Source organism: Trichechus manatus, unplaced genomic scaffold (genome assembly GCF_000243295.1).
Source record: "Trichechus manatus latirostris isolate Lorelei unplaced genomic scaffold, TriManLat1.0 scaffold00139, whole genome shotgun sequence".
NCBI lineage: Eukaryota > Metazoa > Chordata > Mammalia > Sirenia > Trichechidae > Trichechus > Trichechus manatus.
Genome location: NW_004444075.1, coordinates 4,316,016 through 4,337,162, shown reverse-complemented (window position 1 = coordinate 4,337,162; position 21,147 = coordinate 4,316,016). Strand labels below are relative to the sequence as shown.

Sequence of the window (21,147 nt, the reverse complement as noted above, 5' to 3'; positions counted from 1 at the left end):
CATTTCTCTAATGGCTAGTGATCGGGAGCATTTCCTCATGTGTCTGTTGGCCATTTGAATGTCTTCTTTGGTGAAGTGTCCGTTCATTTCCTTTGCCCATTTTTTAATAGGATTATTTGTCTTTTTGTTGCAGAGGTGTTGGATTTTCTTGTTTTTGTTTTTTTGGGATCAGTTAGCCTCTTTAGGAGCCCTTGTGGTGCTGTGGTTAAGAGCTTGGCTGCTAACCAAAACGTCAGCAGTTCAAATCCATCCTTGGAAACCCGATGGGGGTAGTTCTGCTCTGTCCTGTAGGGTCGCTGTGAGTCAGAATCAGCTTCATGGCAGCAGGTTTGGTTTTTGGTTTTTAGTCTCTTTAAGAGTCAGTTTACAAATCTGAGTAGAAAGAAAAACACAGTAGTTTTCTTACTTACCTCACAGGACAGGTAATGAGGTATGTGTGAAAGTGCCTGGCAAATGGTAAAGCATGTATATTAGTACATGCTGTGTTGTAGGTATAGTCTGTTATGAACTTCAGCTTTTTTTTTAATGATTTGGCTTCATTTTTGTTTTATGTTATCCTTACTGTGTGTCTTGTATTTTGTTTGATGGTGTTTTGCTTTATTTTGTTTTCATATATTTTTTGCAATTTAGGAAGGTTTATATTTTTGTCTTAGTCTGTTACTTTTTATATTTATACTTTCAAAATTCCCTTAGACCTCTTTTTTCTTATTTAGGCATCTACTATTTGGATTGTTATCTTTAAATTAAATCCACTTAGTCTTACTCACCTCTTATGTGTGAGGTAATGAATGATCTTCATCTGCTTTCCCTTTTTTCCCTCTACGTCTCTTTTCCTCTGATTTTTTTAGTTATTTTTAGTTTGTAAGAGCATATTTTACATAATGATTCTTGCACTGCTATCAACACCTTTGTGTTAGATTTAGTTCTCTAATTAAATACAGTTAATGTTCACCGGCAGACCTTTTCCTGATTTTTTCTCCCAATTATCACTTATTTGGATGAAGGGCATCATCCAGTAGATTCCTCAGGAATGCCTGTGGAAGTAATTCCTAAGTTCGTACATATTTAAACTGTTTTCCTATATCCTTAATATTTGAAGTACAGTTTGGCTGTGTCATGGTTTGAATTGTGTCCCCCCAAAAATGTGTGTATCAATTTGGCTAGGCCATGATTCCTGGTACTGTGTGATTTTCCTGTATGTTGTAAACCTGCCTCTATGAAGTTAATGAGGGAGGATGGGTGGCAGTGGTGTTAGTAAGGCAGGACTGGATCTACAAAACTGGATTGTGTCCTGAGGCAATCTCTTGAGATGTAAAAGACAGAAGTGAGCAGTGAGACGGGGGGACCTCATACCATCAAGAAAGCAGTGCTGGGAGCAGAGTGCATCCTTTGGACTGGGGTCCCTGTGCTGAGAAGCTCCTAGTCCGGGGGAACATTGATGAGAAGGCCGACAGAGAGAGAAAAAGGCTTCCGCTGGAGCTGACACCCTGAATTTGGACTTTTAGCCTACTTTGACTGTGAGGAAATTTCTCTTCGTTAAAACCATCCACTTGTGGTATTTCTGTTACGGCAGCACTAGATGACTAAGACAGGCTGGATATAAAATCTTTGACTTACACCTAAATTTCTTGACAATATTGCCCTGCTGTTGTCTTGCTTGTATGTTGCCGATGCCAACCCGATTTTCTTTTCTTTGTAGATGACTTGGTTTTTCTGCTTGGACATTGGAGGGTTTTTTCTTTATTTTTAAAATTGAATTGTTTTATAGGTATATGTCTCTGTGTTGACTATTCTGGGTAAATTTTCTACAGGTATGTGGTTTCAGCATGTAGACTGATGTTTTCTTTCAATTCAAGGAATTTTCTTGAATTATAGTTTTGATTATTAGTTTTGTTCTATTTTATCTTTGCCTTTTGGATTCTTTGCCTTTCTTCTATATCTGTTACTTTTTCTTAGATTCTTTTCATCTCTTTTCTTCTGTTTCATTTGTTTGAGAAGCATTCCTATTTTCTATGTTTCTTTACAGCGTATCTGTTCTCTCTAGGACATCTTGTAATTTAGTCTTCATTTCTGAGACGATTTTCTGTTATTCTGTTTCTTTCCTGAGTCCAGTCTGTTCCCATTTTATATCTTCCTATTTTTTTGTCCAATCTATTCTAAATTTTTGAATTTCTGATTCAGTGTGTTCTTTCATGTTTGCACAGTGGGTAAGAGCTTCAGCGAGCTACAGCTGGTTGGCAATTCGAATCTACCAGCCACTTCTTGGAAATCCTGTGGGGCAGTTCTGCTCCATCTATGGAGTCAGTATGAGTCGGAGTCAACTCTATGGCAGTGGGTTTGGTTATTTTTTTTTTTTTTCCCTCATGTCTGCATTTGTTACTTATTTTTAAATTTGTGCAGCGTTGTATTACATCTATACCCTGTTTTATGGCTCGGGTTTTTGCTATGTTTTTTATCTACCAAAAGGTTTTTTAACTTCTTATAATTTACTTGGTATGGGTACTAGGTACTTCGTTTGTTATTTGTGCTGGATTTTACTGGACTAGCAATATAGGCAATTTTATTTTTGGAACAGAGTTTGGATGGCTCAATCTCTTAGTTCAAGACTACCATCTTTTGTTGCTGCAGTGAAATGCTGTTTTTTAAATTAATGGCCTCCTGTACTTATAATTCTGTCTTATTTTAGTAGAGTCCTTATCTTCATCTGTTTTCTTCTTTCCCTATTTCCTCCTTCTAAGATGCGGCACTCTCTGCCAGAAGTCCTTGCTAGGACTGACACCTTTAGTCCTGCTCACTTTCTAAATTTTTTTTTTTTTGGATTCCTTAGTAGCCATTGCGCTCATCCTTCATATTTCAGATCTGCTCTCAGTACTTCCTCTCAGCATGGGGCCCTCTTCTTCTGAGGGTGAATCCTAGTTAATATTACATGTATTCAGCCACCACTAGGACCTTGGTGTGTTCTTTTCTCTTTTAGACAGTTCCCATTGGAGCTTCTGGTCTTGGATGTTTATACACTTACATGTAAGTTGGAGTTTGTAGTTGCTTCATCTCGTTATAATACTGTGGGGGTGGCCTGTGAGTGTTCTATTTGCTCTCTTTCTGGGCCTATATGGTTTTTAAGAGTATTTGTAGAGTGTTTAGAAATTAAGAGGTAGCCATTATCCTATAGGGATTTCATATTTATTTTTAGGTGCGATGCTTGAAAATAATAGTGCTTGCTTTAAAATCATCTACAGTTGAGTTTTTGTATAATTGATTATACTTCTGTTTCTGTGCCCCTGTGGCCACTCCATTGTTCCCGGCAAACTTGAGTGTTTCTCGTTGGAATTATTTGTGAGATTCTATTACATACCTGGCTCTCAATCATATGTACATATCTTGAGTTTTACTTAGCTTTTATTCTATATCCCTTGCATCAGGGTTCATAGCTTTTAGCATTCCTTTAGCAGAGTTCTGCTCATATTAATTAGTATTGCTAAATCCTCCTCCAACTTTCTTTTCTCAAGTGACATAATTTAATGCCGAAAAAGAAAGGAAGAAAGATAAGGTTAATCTGGCATATTTCACATTGTATTAGCAGGAGTATAGCAGTATCCAGAAAGCAGGTGGTGATTGTCACACTCAATTTTGCTGACAGTAAGACCATACTTGTAATTTTAACTTCAGGGCCAAAACTTCCAGAGACTGCCTAATACTGATACACGACAAAAATATTGGTATAAAGTTCCCACGGACCTTTCGTATTTGTTTTATTTTGAGATTAATTCCTTGTTACTTTTAAAATATTCGGATACCTTTGTTTTATAAACTACTAATGATAGATTTTTTTTAGATGTCTTATTATTTAGAAAAATAAAAATTAAGCAGTCCCACTTCAATTCCCAATTTGTTTTTTGAAATTTTACTAGTTTTTTAAAATCCAGGAGTATGTGAACAATACTTGTTTCAACCTCGGGGGTGGCCCAGAATGTCAAATGGACTTAAAACATTCATATGAGGATGCTAAAAGAACAAAGCTGTTTAGCTTGAATAAAAGCAAACTGAACACTTGCAGATCTAGAATCAGTAAACAGAAGTTAGAGAAGATAGAGCTTGGCTTAGTGCTGGTGGTGCAGTGGTTAAAACTCTTGGCTGCTACCTGAAAGGTCGGCGATTCAAACCCACCAGCCGCTCTGTGGGAGAAAGATGTGGCGGTCTGCTTCCGTAAAGATTTACAGCCTTGGAAGCCCTATGGGGCAGTTCTACTCTGTCCTGTAGGGCTGCTATGAATTGGAATCAGCTCGACGGCAGTGGGTTTTTTGGTTTTAATAGTTATTCAGCGAAAAAATGGATTGTGTTACTAATAGAAGGTAAGAGAGTGAACTGGCACCAGACAGTCCTTTCTGTGTTTGAGCCCACTGTTGCAGCCACTGTGTCAGTCCATCTCATTGAGGGTCTTCCACTTTTTAGCTGACCCTCTCCTTTACCTAGCATGATGTCCTTCTCCAGGGACTGGTCCTTCCTGATGACGTGTCCAAAGTACATGAGACAAAGTCTCGCCATCCTCGCTTCTTTATTTATTTATTTTTATTGTACTTCAGGTGAAGGTTTACAAGAACAAATAGTTTCTCATGAAACAGTAGTACACATATTGTTTTATGTCATTGGTTAACAACCCCACAACATGTCAACCCTCTCCCTTCTTGACCTTTTTTTTTTTTTGGTGAAAATATTCATAGCCAAAGATACACGATTTCAAAAATTTCTACATGCACAGTTCAGTGACATCAACTATGCTCTTCCAATTATGCTGCTATTCTCACTTTAAATGAAGGTTTGCAGAACAAAATAGGTTCTCATTAAACAGTACACATGTTGCCCTATGACAATGGTTAACAACCTCACAACACGTCACACTGTCCTTACTCAACTTTGGGTTCCCTATCGCTAGCTTTCCTGTCCCCTTCTGCCTTCTAGTCCTTGTCGCTGGACTGCTGTGCCTCATTAGTGCTGTTTTGTTTTGTGGGACTGTCCAATCCCCAGCTGAGTTCAGCTGAAGTCGGCAGTGACTTCACCACTGAGCCAAAAGGGTGTCTGGGGGCCATACTCTGGGGATTTCTCCAGTCTCCTTTAGGCCAGTAAATCTGGGTTTTTTTTTTTTTTTCTTTTTTTGAGTTAGAATTTTGTTTTACATCCTTCGCCAGCTCTGTCCAGAACCCCGCCATCCTCTCTTCTAAGGAGTATTCTGGCTGTACTTTTTCCAAGACAGAGTTGTTCATTCTTCTGGCCCAAAACAAAAAACCAAACCCATTGCCGTCGAGTCGATTCCGACTCATAGCAACCCTATAGGACAGAGTAGAACTGCCCCATAGAGTTTCCAAGGAGCGCCTGGTGGATTCGAACTGCTGACCTTTTGGTTAGTAGCTGTATCTCTTAACCACTACACCACCAGGGCTTCCATTTTTCTGGCAGTCCGTGGTATATTCAATATTCTTTACAAACACTGTAATTCAGAAGCATCAGTTCTTCTTCAGTCTTCCTTATTCGTTGTCCAGCTTTCACATGCCTATGAGGCAGTTGAAAATACGATGGCTTGGGGCAGGCGCACCTTAGTCCTTGATGTTACATCTTTACTTTTTAACACTTTGAAGTCTTTTGCCCCAGATTTGTCCAGTGCAATATGTCGTTTGATTTCTTGACTGCTGCGTCCAAGTTGGTGTTAATTGTGAATCCAAGTAAAATCAAATCCTTGACAACTTCACTGTATTCTGCATTTATCACAGTGTTGCTTATTGGTCCAGTTATGAGGATTTTTGTTTTCTTTATATTATGGCATAATCCATATATACAGGTAGTCCCCGACTTGAAATGGGTTCCATTCCAACTACTCTGTTGTAAGTCAGTTCTGATGTAAGTTGATCTAAGTCGAATACCTCTTTTTTTTTTTTTTTAAGTTTTTATTGTTATTGCCTTTTTTTTTTAAATCAATTTCTTTATAAATCTGATCTTTGTCTTTAGGGTTGGAAACATTACATATAAATTTACAGTTATGTTTTAATAATACATACAGTCAGACGTACATAAAAAACATACACAAATCATAAAAATTTGATGAAGAGTTGAACGTTGCTGGCTTTTGTCAGTTGCAGTAATAACTCCACATGTAGAAGGTTCTGGATCATCTGGATTATCCCTGGGAATGGGGATAGTGTTTCTAGTCAGAGTTATCCGTATGGTCCTTTTCTTTTTTTCTTCATATATTTCGTCGCAACATCTCACTGCTTCCCGAATCTGCCTTTTGACTTTAGCAAAGTGATCAGTGTTTGGACTCATGTTTTCAAGCAACCGAAGCCCCTGATTTAGTTTAGAAAACTAAATCTATATGGCAGTGTTTTGAACAGTATATCATAAAATTGAACATTTGTGAGTGAATATCTGAAAATGATAATGTCAGCAAATTACGTGTTGCAACATTGTATGTAGTACATATTACTAATGATAAGATGTAAAAAAAAAAAAAAAAGATCATAAGTGCGGTTCATTGGAACTCGAATACACTGTAAGTGGAGGGCTACCTGTAATGAAGTTTCTTTCTGCAGTGGATCACCTTACGTAGTTTTTCACAGCTTGTCCCAACTGTTCTATTTATGTAATTAGCCAATTGTCTTGGAGATTTCTTAACCTCTTTCATGTTCTTATTTGGGAAATTAGAAATCCTTTTTCTGGGAAAATCAGTGGAATGATCCTCAATATTATTATGGAAGTTCTGTTTCTTAATATTGTGGGTTTCAGATGCCATGATTTCTTAAATACTAGTGCCTCATGGTTCCATGGAGCCCTGTTGGTGAAGTGGTTGAGAGCTCAGGCTGCTAACCAAAAGGTCAGCAGTTAGAATCCACCAGCCGCTCCTTGGAAACCCTATAGGGCAGTTCTACTCTGTCCTGTAGTGTCGCTATGAGTCGGAATTGACTCGACAGCATACAGCAACAACAACATGGTTCCATAGTGCCTCAACTCAGTCCTGGTGCTGATGAGCAGTGCCTGGACACCTAAAGTGCCCCCTTCTTGGATTCCTGTGACAGAAACGTTGGACCTTTTGTTATTATTCCACAGGATCCTGAGGATTTGTTCATTTTTTAAAAAATACCTTTTTTCTCTGTTGTTCATATTGGGTATATTTTACTGATTCCATCTTCAGGTACACAGATTCTTTTTTCTGTTATCTCCATTCTGCTATTGAGCCTGTATAGTTTTTGTTTGTTTATTTTAAGTGTTTCAAATTGCTTAGTATTTCTTGCATCAGCATTTTTATAATAGCCAATTTAAATTCTTAAATATCTGTGTCATCTCTGCACTGGCATTTGTTGATTGTCTTTTCCCATGAAAGTTGAGTTTTTCCTTTTTCTTCACATGGCTTGTAATTTTGAATTTTATCCTAGATATTTTGAATATTATGTTATCAGACTCTGGGTCTTGTTTAAATCCTATGAAGAATGTTGCTGTTTCTGTTTTAGCAGCCAACCAATCTGGTTAAATTCAGGCTGCAAGTTCCAGCCTTTCTGTGTGCTGTGGTTCTAATGTCAGTTCAGTTTCCAGTTTCTTTGTAGTCTTATTTGGGTTTGTCCTGCATATGTGCCACCCTGTAGCCAGTTTGGGGTTTTGCCAGTATAGCTATTCATTCAGTTATCAAAGTCTTTGACATTGTGAATAGGATAAGATCCATGTGTGCACAGTTTGGAGGTGAGCTCAAGGGTTCATAAACCATTTTGTGGGGTAGCTTTCCTGAGTTTCTCCTTCCCTATAACATTCCTGCTGCTTCCTGTTTCCCTGAGGCTTGTCTTTTCACTGTCTGGCTAGAAGTCTGGGGCTTTAGTTACTCTTCTGTGCTGTACACTTTAGTGAGTTTGTCCATTTCTGACTAGATCTTCTCAAAAAACCAGATTTTGGTTTCACTTATTTTTTTTCTCTAATTTTCTATTTCATTGATTCTGCTCTTTATTGTTTCCTTTCTTCTGCTTGGTTTGGGTTTAATTTTGCTTTTATTTTTCTAATTTCTTAAGGTTAAGACCTTCTTTTATAATACAGGCACCGGCACCCCCCACTCCTGGACTGCTTTTATAATTTTCTCTTTTATCATTGTTAGGTGCTGTTGAGTCAGTTTTGACAGAGTAGAATTGCCCCATAGGGTCTTCTAGGCTGTAATCTTTAGGAGAGCAGATTACCAGGTCTTTCTCCTGCAGAGTGGCTAGGTAGGTTCAAACCGCCAGCCTTTCAGGTCGCAGCTGAGCGCTTAACCTTTGCACCACCAGGGCTCCTTCCTTTATCATTACTTTTTGGCAGTTGGATTGTGATGTGCTTTTTGTGTGTTTTTGGTTTTGTTTTACATTCACTGCAGTGGCTCCAGATTCACTATAGTATCGAATGTTTCAAGCCCATATGGTTGACTTTTCATTTTACGTATTACATTTTTGTGTTCTAGAATTTCCATTCTTTAATAATTTCATTTTTTTCTGTTGAGATTTCCTATTTGTTTTCTGATTGTGTACATGTTTTCCTTTACTTCGTTTGATATTACATCATGGTAACTTTTAAAGCTTTTGCTGCTACTTCCATCATTATCATTTCTGTGTGTGATTTTTTTTTCCCCCTAGAGAACATAGGTCACAATTTTCTGTCTCTTCACATTTCTAGTAATTTTTGGTTCTTCATAATTTTCGATATTATGGGCACTAAGATATCGAACATCTGGATCCTGTTGTCTTTCTTAATAGAGTTTTGTTTTGGCAGGCAGTTAATTTATTTGCAGATCGGCTTGTTCTTTTCATGGCTTGTTTTTCGGCTTTAATCAGTGTGAATCTAGATTAGCCTTACTCTTAAGGTGTGGCTTTTCTGGGTCTCTGCTGAATCCTGTAGTATTTAATGAAGTCTCTTAACTGGATGTTTGGAACTCAGACATCCCCCAGCCTTGTACGAGCACCAGTATTGCTCAGTTCACATCTACTTGGTAGTTCTTTACCCAGCATCAGTGAAATATTGCTGTGTACCACAGTTTAGGAGTTCCTGGATGGTGCAAACGGTTAAGCGCTGACTGCTAGCCAAAATTTTGGTAGTTGGAACCTACCCAGAGGCACTTTGGAAGACAGGGCTGGCAATTTGCTTCCGAAAGGTCAGAGCCTTGAGAACCCTCCAGACAGTTCTACTCTTTACGTATAGGCTTGCCGGGAGTTTGACTCAATGGCAACTAACAGCAACAGCACAGCTTAATATTTGATTAAAGATATCTATACGTATATGCGAAGCGTCTCCTTGCAGTTCTCTCTGGTACCCTGCCTCATAAATTGCAGCTTTCCTAGCAGTTTTTAACTCTGATATCTGCTCGGATCAGTGAGACTGCCTTGCTCTGTTTGGGTTCACCCTCCCTATTCTGTGGTCTGGAAAATGCCTCCAGCCAGAAACAAGGATTTTTTTGGGATTTACCTCATTTGTTTTCCTTATCTGAGATCACAGTCCTGCCTTCGCTGTTGTCCAACAGCTGAAAGTGATTATTTCATATATACATATATACTTTCCAGTTCTATACTTGATAAGAGCGCTATCTGGTATCAGTTATTCCTATATAATTGGAAGCATTTAGCACTGGGAATTTTATTATCTGTTAGAGTAATTCAGTCTGTTTTAATTGTATCCTGTTTTGCTTCATTGTTTCCATAGCACATTGTTAATATTTAAAAATTTTTAACTGCTGGTGAAGAATAATATTCTACTGTATGTTTAATTTGGAATTAACAGAGTATTACGGCATTGATTCCATACCAAGGGAAACTCTTACTTGCTATTCTGAAATTTCAGGAACTCCCCAAACCCAAGAGTTTCAGATAAGGGATTGTAGAATTGTATTTTTATTTAATGCAGTGATTGTATTATGGAGAATTTAGTATGTGTGTCCAACATGCCATTTTACAAAACCCATTTTATAATGAATTGAATATGAGACGTTTGCTTAAAGTATACCGTATGTAATATTTTGTATCTCTTTCCCTAAATAAAAGAGTAAGTTCTCTAAAGACTTACTTTAAGCCTACTGGTTTTGTTAAAAAGACAACATTAAGAGTCTTGTCATACCATTTCTCTCATGTGGTCCTGTAGAATGAACTTCAGTGGTAGTGTTACATGTGATTCCTTAAACAAGCAGATAAACCTATTTTTTTCATTTTGTATGCGTTTACACCTTTTGAATGATTCCAAAAGAGATTCTTTATAATTATATCTTCTACTTTAAGACTGCTTTTATGAGATTCCGTTTTAATAAGACAAAATCTGTATTAAAGCTGAATTATACATAGATATGAGCTTCTACAGTATACCTCTGTAGGGAAAAGGGAAACTTTTAAATGAAATAACGATGCACTATTTCCTATTTTTCTTTTTCTTTATTTGCTACTGGAGTTTATCAGTGGGCAAGAACAGAAGTTTTAAAGAAAGTTTATGTGATTAAACTGAATTGAATATGTGTTGTATTTTAGTTTTTCCTTTAAGCTGTGAGAAAACTACTCATTTGTAATGAGTAACCTGTTATAGAAGCAGGGCTTTTAGGAAAAGAGATAGAGATCTATTCCCTTAAACACATACTGATTCTTGATGGAGAAGAGATGAATCCTTAGCAATTATTTGGAGGGTTATGTCGTTCTAAATTACTTTCACAAGTCAGGTTGACAGGAGATAACTGGGTTAATGGCACTGAGTATAATTTCAATATGGAAGACCATTAGTGTTATTAATTGGGGATGGAATAATCATTAGGAACTAAAAATTACTATTCTGAAGTATGAGAAAATAAAAAGCCAAGTGCTATAGGGTAGTCATATCTTATTCAAAGAAAGGGGAAAGACTTGGATTTTAATTTTCGTGTGTTAAACTCTTAATTATATGAGATAATCCATTTGGTTAATTATTCTGTGTTTGTGTGTATGTGTGTTCCTTTTCCTTACCTTATTTTCGGTGTTTTTATTACCCATTTGGTTATAAACTTGAGTAAGCAAGGAAACAAAAGGTGTAATAACAGTTGAATTTGTTTATTAGAAGATCTGTTGAAAGATTTAAACTCATAGTTTTACTAACATTTATATAAATAAAATTTCTGTATGTGGTGGAAAGAGCTCTAAACCTGGTCAGCAGGCCTAGATTGTAGTCTGATTTTTACCACTAACTAGGTATGTAAACTTGCACGTTGCTTGTTTTTGACATCTTATCTGTACAAGGAGGCTTGAACATTTTGTGCTAAGTTTACAGAATTCTCATGAAGATCAAATGTTAGTGTGAAATCTCTTTGAAAAATGTGGCACTATAAACAGTTATAGGGTATTCCCAGTAAGACCAAGAAAAAACAACCGGAATCCTGAATATTTTAAATTAAACCATACAAAATAAAGTCACTTTGTGCACGTCAAATAAGAATATCAGTGCATATAACTTCCGTATGTTCATATGGGTTATATTTATAGGTTTACATTTACACTGTAGGATAGTAAACTGTAAATTTTGAATTAAAACTTTCTTCTTAAAAAATGTTAGAATATTAATATGAATTATCTCTGTAATGAGGTTTTTTTTTAAGCTTTCTACAATGGCTATGTATTGTGTTAATTAATAGCTTTATATTGTTTTAAAGACTACATTTTATTTTCTTTAAATGTACTAGGCACTGTAATAGAGAGGTAGTTATAGTATAATGGTTAAGTGTAATGGCTCTGGAGCCAGATTGTCTGGGTTCAAATCTTGTTACCATCGTCACTTAATAGCTGTATGACTTTGGCCAAGTTAAATAACCTTCCTAGAATTTAGCTATCTCATCTGTAAATTGAGGAAAATAAGAGTACCTACTTTATACCATTGTTAAGATTGAATGAGTTGTTCCTTTAAAGCAGTAGCACAGTGCCTGGCACACAGCAAATTCAAAGTAAGTATTAGCTATTATTATTACTAAGTGTTTTGAATGTCATTTTCTGATGATTCATCTCCATGATTTGGCATTATGATTCTCTTTGATACTCAGCAAAGTACTTAAGATTACATGGCTAGTTTTATTGTTTAAAGTCAGGGTTTGAAAGCAGAGCTGTTTGATTCCAAATGCAGCTTTTTTTGTTACTTCACTTACTATGTAACTATTTGAAGTAAATTTTTCCATCCATAATTTTTCTGGTATGTACAAATTACCTTGAAATATAATGCTAGGATTATGACACAGTGATGACATTTTGTGATTTTTGTATTTTAACAGAGAAGACCTAGATTCGTTTTGTATCATATTTACTACATTGGCTTTGGTGAATTTAAGCCTTCGGTATAAAAGTAATTTTATAATACAAAGCCAATTGAAAGAGACTATTGTTAAGCTTTTGGTGATTTACTGTTGTGTAATTCAAGTATGTCATTAATTTGGGGTGCCCTTTTTGTGTTTTTTGCATATTTTTGTAACCTCAGCTATTCATAAATTCTATTTCTGTTCTTTTTTCTATGTTTTGGTAAATATTTTTTTATATTTCTGTTGGGCATCTATCTAAGATTGGAATTGCTAGGTCAGAGGGCATGTGTATGGTTAGTTTTCTTAAATATTGCCAAACTGTTTTAAAAATCAGGTTTGTTGAGGTATAATTTTTTTTTAGATTTTTCAGTACTTTATTATGAACTAAATTATAGTTTGTATATCTACATATGTATGTAGCACTGGACATTATACTCAGTGTGACACCAATGAAGTGCTGTTGTTCTGTAGTTTTTTTTGCTTTGACCTCCTTTAAAGAAGTGATAACAATCTGGAAAATGGTTTATAGTATCATGCCAGTTTACTACAAAAAGTATTTCAAAATAATACAAAAGTAATCTATAGACTTGAATAAGTGAAGATCAGATGATCCAAACATTTTTCTTCGTTAATTTTTCATAGCAATTGTTAAAAGTCTATAAGCTGATTTTTCCAAGAAAGATTATTTTAATGACTTTTAAGTGTCCAGTCTGTGCTGTGGTCTGGTATCTGTTACTTAATGCTGCCATAATAGAAATGCCACAAGTGGATGGCTTTAAAGAACAGAAATTTATTTTTTACAGTTCTGGATGCTAAAAGGCCAAATCAGGGTCTCGATTCTGTTGATTTGTTCTGTGAGCTGTATTCCTGGTTCTGGTGTCTGTGAGAGATCTTGGCATTCTTTTGCTTAAAGAAGATCTGTCTTCCCTGTGTGTGTGTGTGTGTGTGTGTCTGTCTGTGCCTATTCTGATCTTTTTATAACTCAGAAGTGATTAGGTTTAGCATCCACCCTATACTGGTATGACTTCCAAGTTATTGATTACATTACGTTAGATTGCATTGTGGAAGGTGATCACATTATACGGTAGAAGGTGATTGCATTATATTACCTTAGATGTGAGTTATCCTGCAGGGGATACTGAGTGGTTCAGAATTGGAAAAGGTGTGCAGCAGGATTGTATGTATATGGCAAACGGATTGGAGGAAGACTTACTAACAACCTTGCTTGCCGAAAATGAAGGCAATTTGAAGCACTTATTAATGGAGGTCAAAGACTACAACCTTCGGTATGGATTACATCTGAATGGGAAGAAAACAAAAATCCTCACAAATGGACCAATAAACAAAATCATGATACATGAAGAAGTCATCCAAGTTGTCAATGATTTCATTCTACTTGAACCAACAGTCAGCATCCATGGAAGCAGTATGGAAATCTAGCAGTGTATTTGCATTGAGAAAATCTGTAGCAAATGACCTTTTAAAAGTTTTAAAAAGCAAACATGTCACTATGATGACTAAAATGTGCCTTTTCCATCAGGGAAGACCAGTTGCTAGAAAAGGACATCCTGTTTGATAGAAAGTCAGTGAAAATGAGGGAAACCCTCAGTTAGATGGGTTGATAACAATAGTCCCAGCAGTAGACTCAAGCATACCAGTGATCATAAAGATGGTACAGGACCAGGTAACTTTTCATTCTGTTATACATAAAGTCTCTTATGAGTTGGAGCTGACTTGACAGCAACTAACAACAACACAATTACATTACATTACGGTACCTGGGCAGTACAAACGAGTTAAGCACTTGACTACTAGCTGAAAGGTTGGTAATTTGGTCACACCCAGAGATGCCTTAGCAGACAGGCCTGATGATCTGCTTCCAAAAAGTCACAGCCTTGAAAACCCTATGGAAGAGTTCTACTGTGCAACACATGGGGTTGCCATGAGTCAAAATCTACTAAACGGCAGCTAATAACAACACATTACATTACATTAACCCATTGCTGTCGAGCCGATTTCGACTCAGCGACCCTATAGGACAGAGTAGAACTGCCAGGGTTTTCAAGGCTGTGAATCTTTACGGAAACAGACTGCCGTATCTTTCTCCCCCAGAGCAGCTGGTGGGTTCGAACTGCTGACCTTTTGGTTAGCAGCCGAGGGCTTAAGGGAAGGTGATCTGTTCTACCCAGGGACATCTGATTTAATCACATGAAACTAGTTCATTACAACAGCTAGACTAGAGTTTGGCCAAACAACTGGGAAACATAGTAGGCCAAGCTGATAAATAAAATTAACCATCACATCCAGTTAGGCTTCTTTGGTAAAATCTCTCTGAAATTCATAGCTTCACTAAGAAGTTTTTTTTTAGTTTCCATATTCTGAATCCCCCAATTTAAACAGGAATATATTGGCTCTATTTAAAGTGTCACCGGGGATGTTGGCATTGGTTAGATACCAAAAGCACTTAAGGATGTTAGCAACCTACTTTCTCATCATAGTAAATGGAGATGTCTACTGCTGATGTGTATACAATTTCATCTATGTTGGCTAGCACAGGCATTTTTATGGTTGTCAGGCAGTGAAGTAACCTTTTATTTCAATACATGTAGCACCTCTTTGGCCTTAAGTTCTTCCAGTAGTCAAATTTACACTGTGACAGCAAGTTAGATACATGAGTAAGAGCCTGCTTTGCTCCCTCTCAGATGCCAAACTTGTGGTCAAAACAGGCCTAAGTAAGGAAGGCGTAAATTCAAGTTGAACCCAGTTGAAGGTGCCAGGATCCTGAGCAGGCAGTGCCTTGGCCACCTCAGCCACGTACCCAGGAAACGGGGCTGCTTCTGAGCTGAGGCATGGCAGAAGTAGCAAAGTATGGCAAGGGATGCCTCACCTCAGCCTCATCAAGAGTTCAGAGTCAGATGGCCTCCCCAGACAGTGGCCAGTAGCACAGCAAGCAGAGCAGTAGGCTAGTGGCCAGTGCCATTTTTATGGCCTTTCCTACAATTTTTAGACCATAAAATTCATTCTGCCAAATAGTTTTTTAAAGTTGTTGAACAATTTTCACTTCTACCAGCAGTATATGAGAGTTTGTTCCACTTGCTCCATAACCTCAATAATAGTTGGTATTGTCTTTAATTTAATTTAATGGTATTACGTTGTGTTTATAATGTAATTGAGCACTTCTTTTTTTCCCATGTATATTGGCCATTAAGATAACCTCTTTTGGGATGTGTTTGTTTAGGACTCCTGCCCATTTTTTCTTGGACTTCCTGCCTAATTGCTGTTGGTTTGTAGGAGTTATATATATATATATACCGGATATAAGATCTTTGTCGGATATATTTATTGCAGATGTCTTCTCTGGCTTGCCACTTTTTACTCTCTATGTTGAACATTTAAAATTTCCTCTTTAAGGAACCTTGCCTATCCAAAGTAATGAAGGTACTTTGTATGTTTTTTCTAGAAGCTTTCTCGTTTTACCTTTCATATTTAGATCTGCAGTGCTTTTGCAGTTTATTTTTCTGTTGTGAAGAAGGGTCACTGTGGCTCTGCTAGTTTATTTTTTCTGTCTATACTTCGGTTTGGGTAGTTTTCTATTGCTGTTCACTGATCTTTTCTTCTGCAGTGCCATAGTCATCTTTTATCTGGTCAAGTTTTCGTTTTAGATAATGTTTTTTTCATCTCTAGAATTTCCTCTTTTCTCCATTTATCTTGTCATATGCTTATACTTTCCTCTCAATTCTTGAGCATATTTGTAATAGTAGTTGTTTTGACATCCTTGTCTAATAATTCTGTTACTTCCCTCTTTCATTTCTCCTGCTTATACGTCATGTTTTTCTGCTTCTCTGTTTTATTGGATTTAACTGTCTTTCAAGAGTATTGGACTTTGTTGTGACAGGCAGTGAAGGCATTTGTATATCAACCTGGTCCTTTTGAGGCTTTTATAGGGTAGGTCTAGAGTGGCTAGGGCTAGTTTATGTCTACAAGTAAGGTGTGATCTTTCTGCAGTCTTTACTGAATTCTGACTATTTGGAATTCCCAGCCCTATGTGAACCCTGAAAAATTTTCAACTTACTGCTTCATGATCATTCTTTGTCTGGCCTCATGAAGTTTCACCTCATGTATACATGGCTTAGTATTCAACAAATTCAGCAACAGATGCATGGGAACCCCAGGCACATTTTTGAATCTCTTTCTCTGCGTAGCTCCATCATTTTCAGTATTCTGCCTTGCAGGGAGTACCTCAGCCTCCTTGAACTTCAGTCTCTGTCTCTTCAACTCTGTGGTCTGCTGAGCTCTACTTGAGATCCCTTCCTCTGTTCTGTAATCCAGAAAGTGCCTCCAGGTGTTAAGCAGTGGCATTCCTAGAGATCATCTTGTTCTTTCCCCCTCTCTCATGGTTTACAGTCCTGCGCAGCCTGTTATCTAATGTCTTACAACAGTTATTTCATATATTCGTTCAGTGTTATTGTTTACAGTAGAAGGGCAAGTTCAGCTTCACTTACTCCGTCATAGCCCAAAGTGAAAGTCTCCTGACTCTGTTTTTACAGAAACAGATTTTCAGAAAACTAATGAAGATTTAAAGAACAATGATAATTAAACTCTTCTTTGTATATAGTTCTAGAAAACAATGACAAGAGTAATTCTTTCTTTTAATTGGTTTGGTCTTTACACCAAAACTTTTACTTCTTTTTATTAGTATTATAATTATTATAAGAAAATTACATTATTTTTAAGCTTCCTGCTAATAATAGCACTGAATTTAGTTGCTCAATCTTGTTATGCTTCTTTAGCTACACGTGGATAATGAAATCTCTCAAGTTCCTGCTTCTGTCGTTTCTTCTGCCTTGTCCCTGAAATCACTCTGCAGAGTTGATTGAGGAGAGCAGAAACAATATTTGCACATCAGTTTGAAAGTTATTACAGAGAAAGTAGGCCTGAGAGAACCTACTTGAGGATAGGAGGATGAAGAAAGGAGAAACACCAAAGATGATTAGGTTTTTTGTTTTGATGATTTGGTTAAGTGGCTTGAGGGAAGAGTATTGAGATGGCAAAGACTATGGCAAGGAATAGGTTTTGGGAAATAATCTGTTTTGGATATACTGTATTAAGTTTGAGATGTGAAACACATTGAGATGGTGAGTACATAGTTGTCTATAGAACAACTTTGTAGTTGGCTGGGCTGTAATGTTAAGCAATTGATTTCTATATTTATTGTTTTGTTTCTATAAATTTTCTTAAAAGTTTTTTCTGTTATGAGTTTATCATCACTTGCATTAATTGTCCCTCCCAAGTTTCAAATATATTGCTTTAAAAATTGCAGATAAAATTTAAAAAAAATTTATGACAGTGAATTCTGGTGTAGATTATCATACGTTTTGGATGCGGGTTTTTTCCTGTGACAAATACAATGCTTTCAGAAATAGTTATTATTATAAGAAGAACACATGTTGATACTCAAGTCAAATAGCAGTAATATGTTACCTAATCTCCCCCTCCTCTTAATTTTCCATTCTAGAGTCAAGTATCCTCAGTCCTTTTAGCTTGTTTTCTCTGATAACATTTCTTTTAGACATTTGTTGACTTCTTGTTATGGAAGATAAGGACTTAAAGATTCCTCATTCACACATTTACCCACTTTTCTTTTCCTCACTGCCCCCACATACTTATATCACAAGTTGGTTTGGTTTTTTGATGAACCAGTACTAAATATTTATAGTTTTATAACTATGCGTGTATTGTTCACTGTTAAGCCAAATGTCACACAAAGGCCACATATCCTTGTACAAGCCTTTGTTTTTCCTGGAGTTAACACCTATCTCATTTAGTCATTTGCCTGTTTTTCTGTAGATCTATTGTTCATTTTCCCCAAATGTGCCTGTATTTCTGTCATGTGCTTATAAATAATATTTATTATATTATCAAGTACACCAGTTCCATTTTTACCTTTGCTGGAAACCTATTCTGTGATGGCCTTTGGCTTCGTGCTCTCCTGTAAACTGGTTGTCTCTAATCATTTTTTCTGTACTAGATTCCTTTTTCACTGAATCACATTGTCTTATTTTTTTAATTCCGTTTTGGCGGTTTCACAAGGAGGAGTGCATTGAGATAAAATTTTAACTTTCTGAGAAGCCTTAAAATGTCATTTACCTGTAAAATTGATCGATGGTTTGGCTGTTTATAGAATTCTAGGTTGAAACTTAACTTTCACTCTGAATTTTGAAGGCTATATATGTAGTTGTTTGCTGGCTTTCAGCAACATTTAGTTATTTGGAATAAAAGTCTAGTGCCGTTCTGACTGAACCCACTCCTCACTTATTGACATGGTTAGGTTCCAAAGACCAGGTCGTTATGCAAAAATGCCCAGCAGCCTGGCTACCTGGTTGAGCACTGGCATGCCAGTGGCAGCATGCTCCTCCTTTTTTTTTTTTTCCCCTGAGGTTTTTGTTTTTTGTTTTTTGGTGAAAATCCACATAGCCAAAGGTACACCATTTCAAAAATTTCTATATGCACAGTTCATTGACATCGACTACACTCTTCCAGTTGTGCTGCTATTCTCACTTTAGATGAAGGTTTACAGAACAAAATAGTTTCTCATTGAACAGTACACATGTTGCCTTATGACAGTGGTTAACAACCCCACTCACTACACGTCAACGGTGTCCTTACTCAACCTTGGGTTCCCTATCACCAGCTTTCCTGTCCCCTTCTGCCTTCTAGTGCTTGTCCCTGGGCTGCTGTGCCTCATTAGTCCCATTTTGTTTTATGGGACTGTCTGCTCCCTGGCTGAACGGTGAACCTCAGAAGTGACTTTACAACTGAGCTAAAAGGGTCTCTGGGGGGTCATACTCTCGGGGTTTCTCCAGTCTCTTTGAGCATGCTGCTTCTTGAGCTGCATGGGTCCAGCAGTCAGGCAGGCGCAGGGCCCAGAGCATGGCTCAGGCCACAGTCCACCAAAAGATCGTGCGTCTTGACACCGGCAGGCAACCAGGGCGAGCGAAGCGGCCGTGAGTGTGGTGGCCAACACCAAGCCGCTGTCCTTAAGCAGCAGTGCCAACACCTCAAGCTGCGCTTTTGGGTAGCAGCCCAGGTGCACGGTGGCTCGGGCTCCTAGCCACCATCCTGGGGCTCGCACCGCTGGTGGCCCATGGAGGGCATGAAGCGACAGTTGCAAGACAGGCACCTGCGCGGTGCGGCTGGGGCCTTGCCGCCCCCACTAGCCAGGCTGCCACCACACTCCCTGCCTTCGGCCTGGCGCAGATTGACACGGAGCACAGCACCTTGGTGCCCCGGGCTCCAAGTAGGTCAAGCCCTTAGCCTGGCTTAGCTGCCTGGCATGTGCAAACAGTAGATTTTATACTATTGTCATAAATGGGAAATGCGAGATAGTTGGTAAGTGAAGAGTAGATGTACACCCGAACCCAAACCAAACCCATTGCCATGGAGTAGATTCTGACTTACAGTGACCCTATTGGACAGAGTCAAACTGTCCCATAGGGTTTGAAGACTGTAAATCTTTAGAGAAGCAGATGGACACATCTTTTCTCCTGCAGAGCGGCGGCTTATGGGTTCGAACCACCGACCCTTCGAGTAGCATCCGAGCGCTGTGATCACTGCAGTACCAGGGTTCCTTATTCTGAATACAGATTTTTTTTTTAAATTACTTTTTGGGGTGATGATATACACAGCGCAGCATACAGCAGTTCAACAATATTTGTCCTTTTGTGATTGACTTATTTCAATCAGCAGGATGTTTTCAAGGTTAATCCATGTTATAGCATTTATCAGGCCTTCATTTCTCTTTATGGCTGAGTAGTATTCCACTGTATGTATGTACCATATTTTGTTTATCCATTCATCCGTTGATGGACATTTAGATTGTTTCTACTCTTTAGCTGCAGTGAACATTAATGTACATGTGTCTGTTCTCAAGGCTCTGCCTTTAAGTCCCTTGGGTATATACCTAGAAGTGGGATTGCTAGGTGATATGGTAGTTCTATTTTCAGTTTTTTGAGAAACTGCCAAACTGCTTCCCACAACGGCTGTACCATTTTGCACTGCTACCAGCAGTGAATAAGGATTCCAGTTTCCCCACATCCTTGCCAACATTTGTTATTTTCCACCTTTCTATAAAATTTTTTCTCTTAGCCATCCTACGGGAGTGAAGTGATATTTTATTGTGGTTTTAATTTGCATCTCTGAAGATACTGAGCATCTTTTCATGTTAAATACAGATCCTTTTTAAAAAAAATTTTTTTTTATAGTACTTTAGTTGAAGGTTTACAGAGCAAATAGTTTCTCGTTAAACAGTCAGTACACATATTGTTTTATGACATTGGTTAACAACCCCACGACATATCAACACTCTCCCTTCTTGACCTTTTTTTTTTTTTTTTTGGTGAAAATATACATAGCCAAAGATACACCATTTCAAAAATTTCTACATGTACCATTCAGTGACATTGCTGACAGTCTTACTAGTTGTGCTGCAATTTTCACTATCCTTTTCCAAATTACTCCATCACCATTATCTTCAATGCACTGTCCCCTAGGCTTCTCATCAAACCTTTTGAGTTGCTTTGTCAATTTGATCTCACATAGATATATATATTTTTTTGTTCTTCTAGATGAAGGTTTACAGAACAAAATAGTTTCTCATTAAACATTACACATATTGCCCTATGACGGTTAACAACCCCACGACATGTCAACAGTGTCCCTTCTCAACCTTGGGTTCCCTATCACCAGCTTTCCTGTCCCCTCCTGCCTTCTAGTCCTTGTCCCTGGACAGCTGTGCCTTATTAGTCCTGTTTTGTTTTATGGGGCTATCCAATCCCTGACTGAACAGTGAACCTCGGGAGTGACTTCAC

The 21,147-nt window shown here is 37.7% G+C and overlaps 1 protein-coding gene across 7 annotated transcripts in view; it reads left to right on the top strand.

The window, feature by feature from the left end:
* Positions 1 to 21,147, top strand: part of NAA15 (N-alpha-acetyltransferase 15, NatA auxiliary subunit) — an 85,239-nt gene that overhangs the window by 12,481 nt on the left and 51,611 nt on the right. Inside the window, exon 1 of one of the 7 annotated variants that reach the window (XM_023739748.1) lies at positions 17,003 to 17,415. The exons of 5 other annotated variants lie outside the window; for them this stretch is intronic. In XM_023739748.1, the coding sequence (XP_023595516.1) occupies positions 17,413 to 17,415 (3 nt within the window). In that variant the 5' untranslated portion in view covers positions 17,003 to 17,412. Of the gene's footprint in view, positions 1 to 17,002; positions 17,416 to 20,026; positions 20,039 to 21,147 lie in introns of those variants that run through there. One more of the 7 variants, XM_023739750.1, reaches the window with a different exon arrangement.